This window comes from Xiphophorus maculatus, chromosome 13 (genome assembly GCF_002775205.1).
Source record: "Xiphophorus maculatus strain JP 163 A chromosome 13, X_maculatus-5.0-male, whole genome shotgun sequence".
Lineage (NCBI taxonomy): Eukaryota > Metazoa > Chordata > Actinopteri > Cyprinodontiformes > Poeciliidae > Xiphophorus > Xiphophorus maculatus.
The window spans coordinates 10,565,337-10,579,127 of NC_036455.1; the positions used below are offsets into that span (position 1 = coordinate 10,565,337).

Sequence of the window (13,791 nt, forward strand, 5' to 3'; positions counted from 1 at the left end):
AACATTTATTGCAGACTAACAGATGTACAGTTCCCCCTGAAAGTATTGGCACCTCCTGCAAACATGTGTAAATAGGAGATTTCTTTACAGAATTTGAACCAGGTGAAGCTAAAACTACCACATTTGCGGCGATTTGGGTAGAACATATTTACAATGTTTTTTAATCTTAAATGCAAAATGTATAGATTTTGAATTTGGTTTGGCTTACTGCTCTGTGTATGATGTTCTTTCAACAAAATTGCCTTCTTTGAGTATATATTCTCCATTTAATCAATTATTAAATTAGTTGACATTTATTTATATAACTGATGCATCCAATTACTCGTTTCAGCCCTATTATCCATTATCCATTTAAACACTAGCGTAACATTAAAATATGCTTGTGTCTTTAATCCCAACTCTGACCCGTATGGAAAGGACGTGGGACTTCTAGGCCTGCCCTACGTGGTGTCTGGCACTGAGACTCTGGGATCAGATCTTTTGCTCCTGTGGTTTGTCGGGTGGAGTCTGTGACTCAGGCTTGTCTTGGCAGATCATATGGATTCTCAGACAGATTAAGATGAGAAGAGACTGAAAAATGGAACAAAACTGGTATTTCTTCAGATGTTCTTGACCATATTATCCTATTTCACTACCATGTGGTAGTGTGTCCTTTGTCCTCAGCAGTGTTTTACCAGTGATCAATATTACATGGATATAAATGGGAGGATACAAAGCCCCTGACCTCTCTTTGAGCTTTTGACATTTTGTTACACTTTAGTCAAAAACTTTGTTTTACTGTAATTTTATGAGATAGCCCAAATAGTTGTAAAGTGAAATGTGAAGGATATACATTTTTAAATGTTAAACTAATAAAAATAAAATGTAAAAAATGCTTTGCTTGATTCAAATAAACAGCTTGGGTATTTTTTCTAGTTCAGATTGTTTTTATTCTCTCTTACCTTGATTTAGTTTTGAGAAGTTGTTATTTTGACTTCCCCATGGGTTTTCTACCTGCTTCTTCAAACTGAGATCAGGCTGACTCCTGTTTCCTTCTGTTAAGACCTTGACTGCTCATGAGAACTTTATTAGAATCCCCCCTCCACCCTCCCTCTAAAAATGCTGTATGATAAACCAGTTAAGGGACACAGCCAAAAAACATGAGTGTGTATAAATAACCTATAAACAGAATGTGCAAATCAGAGATGTTGAGATCTGCCAGCTGACCCCTGATCTGTTGTTCCAGAGTGGGTCAGTGGTTTGTCTAACTTTGTGTGTGTGAGAGTGAAACAGAGAGTGGTTTGTTCCTGAGTGTGTACTGTCCCAGCAGAGGGAGAGAAAAAAAAAGAGACAATGGAGGAATTTAACAGCTGGCAAGCAGAGCAGAGGAGTGGGCACTGCCTCTTTGCCTCTTCCTGTTTCATTCTTGCTCAATTTTTTTTAATCTATTTCTCTGGTATTCCCTTTCAGTTTCACACTAGAATAGACATTTTGTGTCTCCATTATTTGTCAGATTTTATAATAAATTCTGGTGTTTCTCTTCCTTTTCCACTCTTGTTTCTTCCACCTTTTTATTGCATTACACTTGCTCTCTTTGGCAGACAGCACATTTCTCCTCTGAATTCATAGGAAAATGAAACTGAGGGTCTGGCTTTTCTCCCAGACATTTGCTCTGCAGATTGTTTGCAGCTTTTGTTTTGATTATAAGATTTTTTTTCAACCATAGTTTTGTTTTTGATAATTAATCTGCTCCTTTTACTGTAAGATTCTGTTTCAATTTGAGCCTGGAAAATGCGAATTATGCAGTCAGACACACAGGTGCTTATGTTCTGCACAGAAAAAGCCAGGTGTGAATTTTATGATTTTAAGTTACAGATTAAAGGTTCAAAATGAGTTGTATGTGGAATTTTTAGTCTTAGTAAAGCATTATGCACGCTTTTTTCCAAAATGATCTGGAGCTTGCTGAGACATAAGGGTATTTACCAAAGTTTCTAGTCTTCATACCAGATTCTTCCTGATAAGCTAAACACACTTGAACATTTAAGCTGAATGTAACTGAGTTGAGTGACTCATACCAGTCAGGGTTAAAATGTGTTTACAGCAGCCTCCATTCCCCTGGCCTCAGGCTTTTGCACCAGATGTTGCTCCACTTCAGCCACAAGTGTGAGCGAGGTCCAGCAGTGATGTTGTCTGGCTGACAGCCGGCACACCGACTCCTATCAGGGATGTTGGCAGAGCAAGAGGTGTTCTGTAAAATGTGTTATCATGGCGTTGCCTTTGTTCATGGTGGCATTGCTGCATTGAAGCAGGAAACGGCCTGCCCTAACTTGTAACCACAAAGTTGGAAATACAGTATTGTCTTAGAGATCATAGTATAGCTCAGATCAAAAAAAGATTATCAGAAAGCAAACATTTATTTAGGATGTATCTCATAATAGATGTACAAACCAGATCCAACTTTAGGCTTCCCACCTATTGGTTTTGGCCTGAAATATAACTTCAGGCTCAATTACTCAGAATAATGCACCTCAGGTCAACTTTCCTTGTATGTTCTTACTTGCGCGTTGATCTGTTAAACCAAGACTCCATAAAGCAAATAGGTGACTCAGAAGCAAAAGAACAAAAAATGGATGTTTATGTTTTTGTGCTATTGTGGAACACACTCTGCTTTGACATTTACCGCAGTATTTACAGCTCTATAACTTGAATTTGTTTTGATGGGCATCCAGTCTGTGAAGTTGATTTGTTTTTTTGTTATTTGTCCTCATTTTGAGATGGTTCCTCATTTTGATTCTTTGAAATTATGAGACAAAACACCAATTTTCTTGTTTTTTCTGTCAAAACTTGGGAAAGTGCAATTAATTTAATGTGAATAATGAAATTATATATTTAGTATTCTCTTGTTTATCTCAGGTTGAGCAGTCATTCAACTACTTGGATATTCAGGGAATCAGCAGCAATACGCCCACTCAGGTACAAGTACAACAAACTGTTTTACCACCAGAGTGGTTTATGATTTAAATTATATTTATGACATTGACAAAAGTCTGAAAGTTATGCATTGTGTTGTATTTTATGTTATCACACACCAGATATATGAGGTAGGAAGGTTTACTTAAACCATGTACATACTGTAGGGTGCAAGCTTAGTACACACAGAAACCCATTGATTTCATCAAAAGAAATACTAAAAGTGCACAAAACATTTCTGTGCTCATGACCATAACCCTGCATCTTATTGACGTATCTGTCAATATCTGTGTGTAAATTTAAAATCTTAAGTGTGAACCAGCTAATTTCCTTCTTTGTAACACAACTGTGAGATGAAGTAACACTGTGCCATGTTACTTTGTGTGTGTCGCCCCCTGCAGTTGGTTTTGGAGCATGAGCGTGGACCTTGGAGCTTCCAGGTGGGCTCAGTGGAGGAGGTGGATGAGGTGATTGCTCAGATCGGCATCTGTCTTCACCGGATCTGTCCTGCCGGCTCACCTGTGTAGGTACCACCATGGAGCAAACCTCAGATTTTGACAGGATTAAATGTTCAGACAGAAATAAGGAATAAAATGAAACATTTTGCTCAAATTTAAGGACCTTAGCTTTTATCGGTATCAACAATCTGTTAACTACATACCAATATTTTATCAACAGTGCTTTGTATATATTTTGTTTGCAATTGAGTAAAAAATATGAAACTTATTGTATTTCATGTAACCAAAATATTTGATGCTCCAACTAACACCTCAGTTGGTATTTAAACACTGAGATGTTTTTTCAGTTTATTTTACAGTAAATTAATGGTCATACCTAGAATGTTATCCAGCAGAAACTTTAGAAAACAACCTTAATTCTATAGAATTTTGAGAATAAAATAACTGTACATGATAAATTTATTGTAAAAATGTATATGTAATGTAATGTTATCTATTTAAACACTTTATCTGTATAAGAGAATGTACTTGGCTCTTCATGTCTTGATTTCACATATGTTTTTGTTACATTTTTCCAATTTCCTCCTGTATCTCTCTGTAAGAAAGGAAGTTGATGAGGAAGTTGAATTTGAAACCTCCAGAGAGGTTAACAGCCCTGCAGGCCATCTGGAACGAACAGTGTTCAGCTGACTTAGGACCCTGTGGTAAATAAATTTAATTAAAAAAGACAATAAAAATAAAATAATAAGTAACTAAATAAACAGTCTAGGCAGATTTCAATGAATTTTTTTTATTTGATCACTAACACATAGCTGTGATGTCTCCTCCAGGTGGCTTTTCTCATCAGTACTGGTGTGTGTGTGACAACTTGGGTCTGCCATACAGAGAGGAGGTCCAGTGGGTCAGTACGGAGAAACTATTTTCCTTTACTTGTTTTCTTTAACCTTTTAACTTTTTAATTTCCTTTCTTGACAACGTTATTTTAATAATGTTTGTCTTGGTATTTCTCTGTATTTATTTTCTTCTGCATTTTTTGTTCTTTTTTTTATGTTTTATATCTATTAAATATATGTATTTTTTACCCCTTTTCAAACTGAAGCAATTACTCCTGCAGACTCTTTGCACATCTTCTGAAGTTGCTTCTGGTTGATGCCATTTTCTTTTTACTATTACTGTTTTTGCTTTTATGACAATATTCACTCTTTATGTTGCATTTTGTTCTTTTTTATCTCACATGTTTTTGCTGTATTTTGCAGGATGTTGACACAATCTATTTAAGTCAGGACACTAGAGAACTGAACCTGCAGGACTTTGTTCATCTGGAGAACAGGTTTGAAACTCTGATCTGGTCTCAGTTATAGTGCCACCACGCTCACGCATACACCACCTGGTGTAGATATTTATTTGAACTTTCTTATATTTGTCCTGCAGGGATCTTGTGGCAATTATTGCAGTTCTGGAATACAACCAGTGGTTCACCAAGCTATCAACCAAAGACTACAAACTGGTAACATCTTGAAGTTCTTTTTTACATTTCAGTTGTAACTTAAATATTATTATTTTATTGTTTAAATAATATATACCTTTATTTCCCTCATTGTGTTTGGTGTTTCTGTCTTCCAGTCTACAGATGTGTGTGACCAGATCCTCAGAGTTGTTGCCCGATCCAGTCGACTAGAAGAATTGGTTCTGGACAATGCTGGACTGAAAAGGTCAGATTACCATTGTCCAAAAATGAGCTATTTTTAACACAAAGATTTTGATTAAGACAGTGATTTATAATTTATCAGGTCTCATTGGCCAAGCTTGTTGAGTTGTTGCGTCCATTCAGGTTTTCTGCTCACAGGTATTAAAGTCAATCTGTGATTCTGAAATTCTGTTTCTGTTTTGTCACTTCCTCAGTGATTTTGCTCAGAAACTTGCAGGTGCTTTGTCTCATAACCCATCCTGCACGCTGCACACACTGAATCTGAGCAACAATTCCCTAGAGGACAAAGGTTACAACCACCCACACACACCCACACATCTCAAACAATGTTCTTTGCTGTTTATACAGGGTAGGGCATGAATGTAGGGGTTATGTATTTATCATTGAAACGTAGACACTTCCTATTTGACTAATTAGAGTTCAAGCAGTTAGAAAGTTATTGTGAAATTGAGCAGATAAACAAGAATCCTGAAAGAATGATGCATTTTTTTTATGTTATTAGGAAGATTTCCTTTGTATTTTACACCACAATTACATTTAAAAATACAACATTTTATATGCAGACATTTAGCATGCAAAGTTTTCAAAATGTTAATACCAGCATTAGATTGTTCTCTCTAAATAGATGCAACAGTAACTAGTGGATGAGAAGAAAATGGTCAACTCTGGTGTATTTTGAACATCATGAGCTGAGCGTGTTATTTTGTTATTCTATTGACATGACTTTAGTCTTCCAGGTGCTGTTTTCAGATCATTCAAATTGGCCTTGATATAACCACATGTAAATATCTTTGAATTAAATTTAACTGGTGTGAGTTTCACTTATTTGATTAGATATTTCTGTATAATTTGATATGAATTTGACTCACTTTGTCTTGTAAAGTGTCTCAAGGGGATATACAAAACTGAATTGAGCTGACACAGAAGATTCCACTATGTCATTGTTTATTAAACGAAGATGAAGGCAAAATAAAAGTACAAGATTAAGTACAAAACTGTAGATACAGAAAAAATAACAAAATAAGAAACACCTGTGAATTTCAAAGGTACTTTCTGAAATTCATGATTTATATCTAAATGCAAACAATCCTGTGTCTGAATCTTTCTTTCAGGTGTCTATGCTCTGAGTTCTCAGCTAGCCAAACTGCCCATGGGCCTAAAGAACTTGAATCTCTCAAAGACCTCCATGTCTCCTAAAGGCGAGTACAGAGCAATCAAAAAATAGTACTTTACTGTTCTCAAGCTTTTTTTATTAAGAACAAGTTTGTACTGCAGGTGTAAACAGCCTCTGTCAGGCACTGTGCGCCAACCCCATCATCGCCTCCACCCTCACACACCTCGACCTGTCGGGGAACTCCTTGAGAGGAGATGACCTTCAGGTATGCAACACCATTTCCTCTCTACATCTCTGTCTTTATTCCAAACTGTCAAGCTTTACACAAATACTCCTGTCCTCTATACTTAATGTGTTTCTCTGTGTTGTCTTTGCAGAATTTGCACAATTTCCTGTGTCACCCAAACTGTCTTGAAACTCTGGATCTGTCAAACAGTGATTGTTCCCTGGAGCTGGTAAAACCCGCTCAGATAGCAACTTATGAATTAAGACATCCTTTTATTGAGTTTCTTTTGGAGTTTTGTGGTCATATCATACATGCACTGATTTACATCTATGATTTTGCCTTATTTTACTTTATTTATTGTTCATTATTTTGTGTATTTTTTCAGGTGTGTGCATCTCTGTGCAGAGGATCTTTGAAGCATCTTGCCATCCTCAACATGTCAAGAACAGTCTTCTCTCACAGGTCAGACTCTCAATATACATTATGAAACTATTATGTAAGACCTTTACAGCTAGTTTAGGGCAGTGGAATTCAGTGTGGAATTCTGATCTCCAGTAATCAAACTAGGTTTGGCTTCAATGACTGATTAGTTATGTATTCAGTATTCTTTATAAGACATAAGCACAATGAACAAAAAAGGAATAATGATAGTTACTGAGGGTGTCTATGTTTTTTTTAAACATATAATAATATGTTTATCAGTGTTTGTGTAGATCAGCTTGTAGCTGGCATCTGGTCTCAGTTGCCATTATCTGTTAAGCTATAAGATTAAGAACCACTGGTTTTAACTACAAAGAAAGGCGAAGGCATAAACTATTCTCTCAGATTCTAGATTCTTGGTTGCCCATGAAATACAGTATTTATTAACCAAGGAAATGCTTTCCAATTATTAAACAGAGCACATACTCAGAATTTGCTGTGTATCTTAACACCTTTGATAGAAAAAAATTAATTATTTTTTAACACTCCCACAGGAAGTGCAAAGAAATCCCTCCGTCCTTCAAGCAGTTTTTCAGCAGTGCTCAGGCTCTGATGTCTGTTAGTCTATCAGGAACCAAACTGCCGCTGGAGGCTCTGAAGTAAGAATGGCTTAAACTGGTTTAAACTTTTTCAAGCTAAGCTGATGTTGGACCATTTTGCAGGAAGTATATGATGTTAGTGGCTCTTACTTAAAAGAATGCCTGGAGTGCTTCGAAAGCTGTGCATAAGCAGGAGTGGGCAACATTTCTTATCCAGATATCAGCATTTTGTATGAACTAAGTTAAAACAATCAGTCAGACACACAGTGAATTTCTGTGTTGAGAGTGCTGTGATTTTATAATAATAACAAAAGGTTTGGCAAGATTTACATCTTTAGTTGGAAAGAAATGTAATGTTTATCCATGACTAACACAGCACTCTTTTTGGGAACAAACATTTAGATATCAGCTCCTGGTAAAAAAAAATGCAGCTTTTCAGATTTTTTCCCCCCATTTTCTTGTCTTCTTCCTCAATCGGTTTCAGTCTAAGTAGTTCAGTTATAGAAAACCAACTAATTTAGAACTTTCTCTCATTTGCTTCAATATTAATTATCCAAGTGCTACTTCTTTAGTAGCATTTAGTTTAGTTTAAATTGCACAATTTTTGTCTGATTGCATCAAAATCCCAGATAGAGTTGGCAACAAAAGCAGGTCAGAAACCTTTGATTTTGTGGGATTTAAATTCACTTCCTCCTTTCTCTGCACACAAAGGAGAAAGTCATTTTAACAACATGCAATTTGGGTAAGAAAAGTGCTTAAAAACCATAATCAAAACTATTTATTTTTCCTACTAGAAGGGTTTAATTTCAAAATTTTACTCTGACAAATGCAGATTTTTGAGGTGCTCCAAACCACTCTTTGAAATTAAAAAATCTTTCTTGCAGTAATAATTAAAAACATGGATGTAGAAAAAGGGGTCTTCATAATATTTGCAAATTAATTCTATAAAACACTGGCATTACTAACTAATTTTGTTGGTAGATCATTGTTGCTGGGCCTTGGTTGCAATCCAAACCTCAGTGATGTTTCTCTGGACCTCAGCAGCTGTGATGTAAGTCCACCACCGACCTCAGCAAAGTGCTGCCTATTTTTAAGTACTATAAGTGAATTCAAAAATAGTCACAAATCTGAAGAGGTTTTACAAAAAAAGAGTGAATTTCCCTGCAGCTTCGGTCGGGAGGCTCACAGATTTTAGAGGGTTGCATCGCTGAGATCCCAAACATTTCCAGTCTGGATATTTCAGACAACAGTAAGAACATTTTGGCTTCCATTCACACATTTTGGATTTGTGCTTCTGCAGATTTAAGCCCATGCTTCTGTTGTCCGGTTTAGGTTTGGACATGGATCTCATCACCCTTCTTGTGTGGCTGGCCAAAAACCGCTCCATCAGGCACCTTTCGTTGGGCAAAAACTTTAACAATATCAAATCCAAGTAAGTGGCCACAAAAACCAATTATTTTATAGCAGCCCAAGATTAGCTTTTCACAATTTTGACTTTAGATAATTGTTTTTTATGCTGTTACCACAGAAATGTTGCTCAAGTATTGGATAACCTGGTCCATATGATTCAAGAAGAAGAATCAGTGAGTGATACATTGTAGCTTTTCATTTTCCCCTCATGGTGACAATTTTATATTGGTGGAACTTATTTTCATAGTGTTATCTTATTTTTTCCTAATTTCTTTCTTCTTTTTTTTTATAGCCTTTGACTTCACTGTCCCTCGCTGATTCCAAGCTGAAAGCCGACCTCTCCATCGTCCTTAATGCTCTGGGCAGCAACACCTCTCTGATCAAGCTGGACATCAGTGGAAACTCCATGGGAGACATGGGGGCCAAAATACTAGCCAAAGCCCTCCAAATCAACACAAAGCTGAGGTGAGTAGGGATCCTAATCATATTTTCTAAACTCATGTTCTTGGAAAATCATGCTTCAGTGTGCATTTTTAAAAAATCAGGAGCTCTATGTGTCTGTTAAAATTTTAAAGAAGAATAAATGCTTTTTTATTAATTTCAACATCCACTAACCACAGAACATTGTTTTAGGCTCAATTCTGTCTGTTTCATTTGTGTGGCTCTCCAGGACCTTAATTTGGGACAGAAATAATGTCAGCCCCCAGGGTTTACAGGATGTAGCTGCTGCCTTGGAAAAGTAAGAACAACATTATTACATTTCCAGGTTTTAGGATTCGTCTTGCTATTAATTTTATGTTCTCTCTAAAATTAGAAACTACACAATTCGATTCATGCCTGTTCCCATCATGGATGCTGCTCAGGCACTGAAAGCCAACCCAGATAAGACAGAGGACGCTTTACTAAAGGTTCCTGCTCATTTATCTCTTATGTTTTGTAAAGTTTTAAAATCTAAAGGTTGTTCCTTTTTCTTTAATTCCTGCAGATGGAGCAGTACCTGCTGAGAAACCACGAGACGCGTAAATACCTCCAGGAGCAGGCATACAGGCTGCAGCAGGGAATAGTCACCACCACCACACAGCAGGTTGGCGCAGCAGTACAGATACACTATCTGAACATTTCTTTGAACCGTTTTAAGAAATTCTTCTTAACCTTCAAACTTGTTTACAATTCAGATGATGGACATGATGTGTGTGAGAGTCCAGGATCACCTTAACTCTCTGAAGTTCTCAGAGGCCAACTCTGTTCAAGATGACATGAAGCTGGCAGAGAACCTCATGAAGGATGCAAAGAACTCCAAAACTGTAAGAAAACACAGATCATCACCAACAGAGTACCTTTATGCAGTGTACTAATAAATTCAAATATAGAAGCAGAATAAGGGCAGATTTCTTCTTTTGCTTGCATTTTGTTCCAGCTGCTCCCCAACTTGTACCACTTAAAGAGTAGGGGGTCCAGAGTTGCATTTGTTGCAGCCATTCAGGACAAGCTGGAGTCAATGGCTGGAGAAGTGGCAAGCGTAATGGACGAGCAACTGCAGGTATCATAGCATCAACTACACCAGCATTGACAATGCAATCTGTAAAAGTTTAAGAGTCAGGATTCAAATGATATCGACTATTCCAGACCATGCTGGTGTCTATGGTTGATGCTGCTGAAGGCCTTTGTCCTCATGTGATGAAGAGGAGTGGCCTTCGTCAGGAGCTGCTTAAAGCTGCTGCAGGGAGGATGACCATCCCTTGCAGCTTCATCACAAACACCCTTCTGGAGCAGTCCGGTGTGGACATCATCAACAAAATCAGGTTTGCTCTGCACCATACATGCCTGCTGATCAGATTAACTTTACTCTGCCTTTATTAGGCAATTGTAGCATCAAAAATTTATGTTATTTGTAATGTTTTGCCACCTAATGCAACTTTGATAAATAGTGTGGCATTTTATGAAACAACTTTTTAAACAATCTCATTATTTACATTTTTGCATCGGTTGTGGAATTTCAAATTACAACCAGTTAATTTACAAGAAATATATCCTGTAACTTTGAAGCAAAAACTTCAGCTCTTTGCCTGGTCCCCACATAGCACAGTAATAAACACACTTTGTCTGAGTCCACTAGAGTTTTAATCAAGAATCACAATAACATTTTTTTTCTCTGCTAAAATTTTGATTCTTTGTTGGATCAATGTTCTTTTAGCTGCTTTCACTTTCATTGACACTGGCTTTATTATTTCTGTGTGAAACAGTGAAGTGAAACTCGGCGTGGCGTCCATTCTGTCTGATCACATTGTTGATGAGATCCTGGAGTCTCTATCAAGATCCCAACATACACTGGTTAGTGCCGTCTCCTCTCTGTCAAATATTCAGATTCCTCATCCTCCGACTCATTCACCATATTTCCTTTTGTTCCATCTGCCTCCAGGCCGACCACCTGATCAGAAAGGACCATCCATTGTTACACCAGGAACCCCAATCAGAGGCAGAAGTCCTGGATGAAACTGTTCTACATCCAGAGAACCATGACCATGATCAGAAACGGGATCGAGACAAGAAACATGGACTGAATGATGTGGAGTCATGCATGGTGGGAATATAAATTTACTTTATGAAAAATTGAAGAGAAATTTGTGAAAACAGAAAATGAAAATGTCCTTTCTCTCAATAGATGACACCTAAATCCAAAAGGAAGAGTATTCTTGTCAGAATGTTGAGGCCTGTTTCTGTGGCATTTGGTAAGAGATCTGTATCCTGCTGGATGCTTTATAAGCCATCTATAGAAATATTGAAAGTCGTGGAAAATTTTTCTGGAGTATCTTTAAAACTCACCATTGCATTACTTTACAATGGTGAGTCACTATACCTTCTCTTTCCAACAGAGATGGAGTTTGACCTGGACAAAGCTCTGGAGGAGGTTCCGATCCACGTTGAGGATCCTCCTCTTCCTTCTCCTCCCCCACAAGTATCAGATAGGATGTCATATTCTGAAGATCTGCCTCTCCCTCCCACTCCGTCAGATGGGAAGTCTGTGTGTTTAGGAGAGCTGCCACAGCTGGAGCACAAAACTCTGGAAAGTTGCACCAAATCCCGACCGAAACTGAAAAAGAGAACAAAACCCAGCAGAACCTCAGTAAGAAGATCAATAAGATATGGTTATGGTTTTTAAATATTTCTTTCTTTTTCAGTATTAAGAAAATTATAACACAGCTGTAACAAGAATATTCCATACACTTTGACTTTGTCTCTTCTTTTCATAATTTTTGTTTTAGGTCAGTTAAAATCCTCTTTGTCACTATAATTGCTATAGTTTTTAAGAAATGTGCTTTGATTGTTGCACTTTTTTTTTGTCTTCTGTCTCTGTGTTAGCGACAAGCCACTGGAAGCTCAGTGCCTCATGATGCAGAGCAGAATAACATGATGGAAAAACTGGATGAGGGTCTAGATGACTTCTTCTCCAAGAGAGTTGTCAAACTCAGCTTTAGGTCAGTACTGCTCAGAAATTGATTTATTGTTCTTATGTAAAACAACAACAAAAAAACAGTGTCATGATCTCTTTACAATGTTCCTAGTTTCTATGTTCTTGAACAAAGAAATTGAGAAAAAAACTATATACAAGATCTGGATTTGGTTGTTTTTCCCTAAAAAGTCATGAATGATCAAATGCTATCTCATAACCTCAAAAATCACAACATTAGGTGAAGTTTTCAGATCATTTTACATTTGTGTGCCTATATTTTGAATATTCTCCAGACTTCCCTCCATAAGAAGTCCATCAACACCAACACCAGAAGCATCAGATAAAAAACGTGAATCCAGGAAGAGTGGCTTCTTTAACCTCATTAAGTCTAGAACGTCCCGCTCCGAGAAGAGCCACGGAGCTCCCGCCATCACACCACCGCACCCTGCACATGCTAACACCACCACCACAAGCCCAGTCACTGAGGAGGCCCCTCCTACCTCTCCCATACTACCTGTGAAAAGTCCAATCTCTGTAGTGGAGCCTCATCAGGAGATCCACGGGGCACAGTCTGCAAACCACACAGATTCTGAGATGGAGGTGCCTCTGACTTCCACTGAACCTGCAGGGGGGGAAAAAGATACCAAGAAGGTGGAAGATATGGAAATCCTGGAGAAGAAGGAAAGTCCTCCAAAGAAGGAGAATATAGAGAAGAAGGAGAACCCACACATTCATCGCCATATTGGTATTCCTATGATGGGAAAGGATCTGCTGGCTGAGATGAAGGCCAGACAAGAGAAAAGACAAGACAAAATGGCTGAAAAGAAGGTTGGTCAAATCAATAGGTTGTACAATATTTACTTTAGTTCTAGCAGTCATTAGCACCACTAAACATACATACTGATGTGGATATATGATAGAGAAATGTGGAATTTTTATTTTATTGTTTCAGTCCGATTCATCATCAGTCCTGGACAAAGTGGACTCAGACAAACGTAAGTGTGTTTATACCTGTGCTAACTGCAGATCCTGAAAATAAAAATCTTGCTTTTAAATTGAGTGATAAGATATGATGCTATGACATTGCTTTTAACCAAAAATGTCACAATAAGTTCCAAAATACTAAAATATTATACTTTAAAAATCCCAAAGTGCACAGTGCTGGTAAATGCTTTCATGCTTTTTTTCTTTCTCCAGCGAAGTCAAATGTACATCCTGCGGTTTCCACAGACCCTGAAGACTCCAAACTTGAGCCGATTCCTAGGGCCAAACCACCAAATACCACCCCCAAACCAGCCCCAGTCCAGACTGCTAAAACACCACTGGTTGCTCGCACATGTGGGCAACTCAGTCCAACCAGTCCCAGGTCATTTAGCATCTCTGTCATTGGTAAGATAAGACAAGTCTAACAACTAAAACCTACACCCATCTTTTAGTTCTCTGCTGAAAATATGCA

General features: G+C 37.6%; 1 protein-coding gene across 1 annotated transcript in view; it reads left to right on the forward strand.

Moving 5' to 3' along the window:
* LOC102230554 (F-actin-uncapping protein LRRC16A-like) overlaps window positions 1-13,791 on the forward strand; it is a 29,374-nt gene that overhangs the window by 12,996 nt on the left and 2,587 nt on the right. Inside the window, exons 5-36 of the mRNA XM_023344934.1 lie at window positions 2,893-2,952; window positions 3,351-3,472; window positions 4,014-4,111; window positions 4,238-4,308; window positions 4,664-4,737; window positions 4,839-4,914; window positions 5,031-5,119; window positions 5,310-5,404; window positions 6,228-6,314; window positions 6,391-6,494; window positions 6,607-6,684; window positions 6,841-6,917; window positions 7,430-7,534; window positions 8,456-8,525; window positions 8,642-8,723; window positions 8,807-8,906; window positions 9,003-9,057; window positions 9,177-9,349; window positions 9,555-9,623; window positions 9,699-9,792; window positions 9,870-9,968; window positions 10,060-10,188; window positions 10,302-10,424; window positions 10,511-10,686; window positions 11,128-11,215; window positions 11,304-11,465; window positions 11,547-11,613; window positions 11,758-12,008; window positions 12,245-12,360; window positions 12,629-13,163; window positions 13,288-13,330; window positions 13,533-13,724. Coding sequence (XP_023200702.1) covers window positions 2,893-2,952; window positions 3,351-3,472; window positions 4,014-4,111; window positions 4,238-4,308; window positions 4,664-4,737; window positions 4,839-4,914; window positions 5,031-5,119; window positions 5,310-5,404; window positions 6,228-6,314; window positions 6,391-6,494; window positions 6,607-6,684; window positions 6,841-6,917; window positions 7,430-7,534; window positions 8,456-8,525; window positions 8,642-8,723; window positions 8,807-8,906; window positions 9,003-9,057; window positions 9,177-9,349; window positions 9,555-9,623; window positions 9,699-9,792; window positions 9,870-9,968; window positions 10,060-10,188; window positions 10,302-10,424; window positions 10,511-10,686; window positions 11,128-11,215; window positions 11,304-11,465; window positions 11,547-11,613; window positions 11,758-12,008; window positions 12,245-12,360; window positions 12,629-13,163; window positions 13,288-13,330; window positions 13,533-13,724 — 3,760 coding nt within the window. The remainder of the gene's footprint in view (window positions 1-2,892; window positions 2,953-3,350; window positions 3,473-4,013; window positions 4,112-4,237; window positions 4,309-4,663; window positions 4,738-4,838; window positions 4,915-5,030; window positions 5,120-5,309; window positions 5,405-6,227; window positions 6,315-6,390; window positions 6,495-6,606; window positions 6,685-6,840; window positions 6,918-7,429; window positions 7,535-8,455; window positions 8,526-8,641; window positions 8,724-8,806; window positions 8,907-9,002; window positions 9,058-9,176; window positions 9,350-9,554; window positions 9,624-9,698; window positions 9,793-9,869; window positions 9,969-10,059; window positions 10,189-10,301; window positions 10,425-10,510; window positions 10,687-11,127; window positions 11,216-11,303; window positions 11,466-11,546; window positions 11,614-11,757; window positions 12,009-12,244; window positions 12,361-12,628; window positions 13,164-13,287; window positions 13,331-13,532; window positions 13,725-13,791) is intronic.